The sequence below is a fragment of the Limulus polyphemus genome, unplaced genomic scaffold, assembly GCF_000517525.1.
Source record: "Limulus polyphemus unplaced genomic scaffold, Limulus_polyphemus-2.1.2 Scaffold2136, whole genome shotgun sequence".
In the NCBI taxonomy this organism is placed as follows: Eukaryota; Metazoa; Arthropoda; class Merostomata; order Xiphosura; family Limulidae; genus Limulus; species Limulus polyphemus.
In genome coordinates, this window is record NW_013667746.1 from 127,048 (window position 1) to 130,802 (window position 3,755).

General features: G+C 33.7%; 1 protein-coding gene across 5 annotated transcripts in view; it reads left to right on the forward strand.

The window, feature by feature from the left end:
- The window catches only part of LOC106466055 (probable cation-transporting ATPase 13A3), a 140,081-nt gene that overhangs the window by 52,618 nt on the left and 83,708 nt on the right, over positions 1-3,755 (forward strand). For all 5 annotated transcript variants that reach the window (XM_022394007.1, XM_022394008.1, XM_013926297.2 and 2 more), the window contains one exon: positions 913-1,060. In XM_022394007.1, coding sequence (XP_022249715.1) covers positions 913-1,060 — 148 coding nt within the window. The remainder of the gene's footprint in view (positions 1-912; positions 1,061-3,755) is intronic.

Here is a 3,755-nt window from a genome sequence, read left to right on the forward strand (position 1 = left end):
TGCAAGAACTCAGCTAACCGATGTTTCCGCATATAAAAGCTATCTTCAAGTTTTGTACACTAAAGGAAAGTTGTCATGTTATTTTAGTGTCTGTGTGTTTAACTAGGATTATTCTTATTTATTAGTATTTCTTTGTAAAATATTAAGCTAGTTGGTTTAAAACCCAGAAATTGTATAGACAGATGTCTTATTTTGTAAGCCTAACTTTCTTTGTTATTTTTTAAAAGAACAAAAACTTTTAATTTTCTTTGCAGTTTAACTGTTTTACCTATTTTGATGAACAAATTAAATTTTTGACAAAAAAATACTCCTACATAACATCAGTGTTTGATTAATATTTAACTTGAAATGTTAAATAATTTTCTTATTTTGAGAAAAATTGCAAATCTTGTTCTAACAGTGAAAACAAAACACATTTTCATGTCAGTGTTAAAACAGTATATTCATTAATGTATGAAAGTCTATAATATTTATCAAAATATTTTAATACATTGATATATTTGTACTTTGGCAGTCTGTAAGTAAACATGATAGTTTTCTTTTCCAATTCCAAAACTTACTTATTTTGTTAACTTTATATTTGCTGTTTTTCTCTGTGAAATGTAATAGGAATTAAAATAACACAAGTTCCAAAATTTTCATGTTGTACATAGAGCAGCTGATACTACTAAAAGACACAAGTAAGCAACTAACAGATGTTTTCCTTTCTTTCAGTCACTAAATTCTCTCATGCATATTTTATATTTAGTGAATGCTTGTCTGCAGCATTTGTTTTTTGCTGCATCAGATTTCATAAGAATGTGACCTTGTAAACCATAATTTACAAACATGGTGCTCATTGCCATCAGAGCCCATAATTGTGCATGATTTTACAATGATGGTTGTACACATAAAATGTCTTTGCCATTCCAGGTTTCAGAATTTAATCCATGACCCTACTCATCTGTCAGTAGAAAATAAACTTTTAGCAACGATGGCTACATGTCACTCCTTAACCATGATAGAAGGAGAGTTGACTGGTGACCCTTTGGACCTTAAAATGTTTGCAGCGACTAAGTGGGTAAGCTATACTGTTTAGGTTTACAACCTCTCAAATTCTTTTTTTTTGCTGCTCTTTACTCATTGCCTGTTACATGGTTCGTACGGGTCATGGAAAACCTGGAAAGTCATGGAATTTTACTTTCATATTTTCCAGGCCTTGAAAGTCAGGAAAAATTGAGAAATTGACTAAAAAGTCATGGAATATAAAAATTTGTGAAAATTCATTCCATTTTTCACTAGAAGTGTAAATAAATTTAGATATTTCAACCATTTTCTTCCAGTGTTTTCTTTTATTCGTAACATTTGCCGATTGATTGTGAAAACGAGTTCATCACTTGCATTGCGTGCCTATATGAGTATTGTGTGTGTACAGTGGTTGTGTGTGCTGCTGTCTCGATCTCTGCATGCATTTGGATGCATATGCATTGTGTGTGTGTATTGCCAATGTGCACGTGGCAATTGCATGCACATGCAGGCCATAGGCGCGATGTCACATTGTTGCCAGATATACTATTTTGTATCCCGTGGAAATGATAAAAATCCCTTTAGAAAGAGAATTATAATTTTTACTTTTGATATAAACAGAAAATGTTATATGTATTTTTTTTCTGACCTGCTTCGATAATTTCAATACAAATAAAATAATTTACAAACCCTTGACATACCAATAGTTCGAAAATCCCAATTTGGCTGGCACGTACGCTAGCGCTATCTGGCTATACACGTGTACGTACGTGTGTTGTTACGTTACATGTTGACTCGCCCTGCTGTTTTATTTTCACATCCAACTTGGCATTTAATGGAGATTCTTTCGCAATATTTTTGTGACTTTTGACTGCTACAGTTTTTGAAAGTGAAAATCAAAATGCCAGGGAACTGTCATTTCAATGATGCTTGGTTAGAGCACCCTGTTTATCATGAGTGGATTATGAAAGTAAGCTCAAATCCGTCGACCGCAAGATGTGCTGTTTGCATGTGCAATTTCAGTCTCAGCAACATGGACGAAGCAGCCGTCAAGAGCCACGTGAAGAGTGAAAAACACAAGACAAAGCTAGTCAAACAACGCGGTAAGTTTACATTTCTTTTGGAAATATTGCATTGCTTATCTTTTGGTATCCAAACAAACATGTTTCCTCTAAATTGAAAGATTTGGTAGTAAAATCAAGATTTTAAATCATAATTCCGTAAGGTATACCAACTCGTTATCACGAGATCTCCGTAACTATCCAAAATGGCAGCGCCCATGAGACGATTGAATTCGGAGTTTCGTAAAATCAGAAGTAATTATTTCAGTAATTTGTTGATAAATTTTCAACAAAATTTCACAATTTCAGAGGTATTGTGTAGAATTTATCTCGCTTAAAACACAGCAAAATTATGTAGAAGGGAAGAGGAGTAAAACGAAAACTGCAAGTTAAAATTTTGTTGGTACCACTCTCAGAGTCTCAGTCTCAGTTTGATGTTCAACTTGATTTGTTTTTGTACAACAAGAGCGTTCTGTATCATGTAAAAATATGTTACAAAAATAGAAAGTGATAGGCAGAACACTCCACTAAGCTATCCATTTCAAATCTTTTGGCGGTCATTGGAATTGTCCAAATGCTGCCTTGCTGGGGGTTCGCAAGCCAATTTGTGTCCGGGTCACAAAGTCTCAAAGAAAAAAAAATTGAAATTAATTTAATAAATTTATAATGAAAGAGGGATGACTTGGATTATTATTTCAGCAAAGTTATTGACAATTTTATGATGAATAATATTATTTGCTTACTAGTTAATGTGTGCTAAGTGTACACACCCATCAAGTCAACTGACTGTGAGGTTGAATTACACATTTATTTGAATTGAAGTGGTTCAAAAGAATTATTTTTCGTAATGGTAAAAATGGATTTAAAAATTGTATTACCTGATTGAAGGAAGGACCAAAATTGCAATTTACCACAGATGGAAGCTCATTTTGTTTTTAAAATTTGTATAGAGTTTTACAAAATCCTGTCAATTATTATGGATATTTCAGAATATACACTGTAGACTATAAAAGAGAAAAAAATCTAGAATTATGATATTTTTTATTCTTAAGAAAACTCAAAATTGGATGTTAATACTACAGTAGTACCCATTTGATTTTTTTTTTCAGTTTCATATTGTCAAATTAACTGCTTTGATTTATGTTCTTTTTTTTCTTCAAGGCTCATGTACTCTCACAATAAAGAGCTTCTTCAAGCCAAAAGGAGAATGACCGTCAGTTTCTACCACTCAGTCTGCAGATGCAATGCCGAGTACTTGTGCTCCATCAACCACCAAAGTGACATCTCCCATTCCTGTTGCTGCCAGAGAGGATACATTGAAAGCAGAAATACTCTGGTGCCTGAAAGTGGTTGAGGACCATTTATCATTTCATTCCTGTCAGCACAATAGCGACCTCTTTCAAAGAATGTTCCCAGATTCAGCGATTGCAAAAGGGTTCCAATTGTCAGAGACAAAATGTAGATACATGACTGTGTTTGGTTTGGGGCCATATGTGCAAGATCTTCTGTATGACAACATAAAGAAATCCTCCCATTATGTCATCCTATTTAATGAAAGTCTCAATCAGAAACTGCAGAAAAAGCAAATGGACTTCCTCATAAGAATGTGGCAGCATAATGAAGTTCGCACTCACTACTTGACATCAGTCTTCATAGGACATGGTACAGCTATTCACCTCAAGGAAGAAC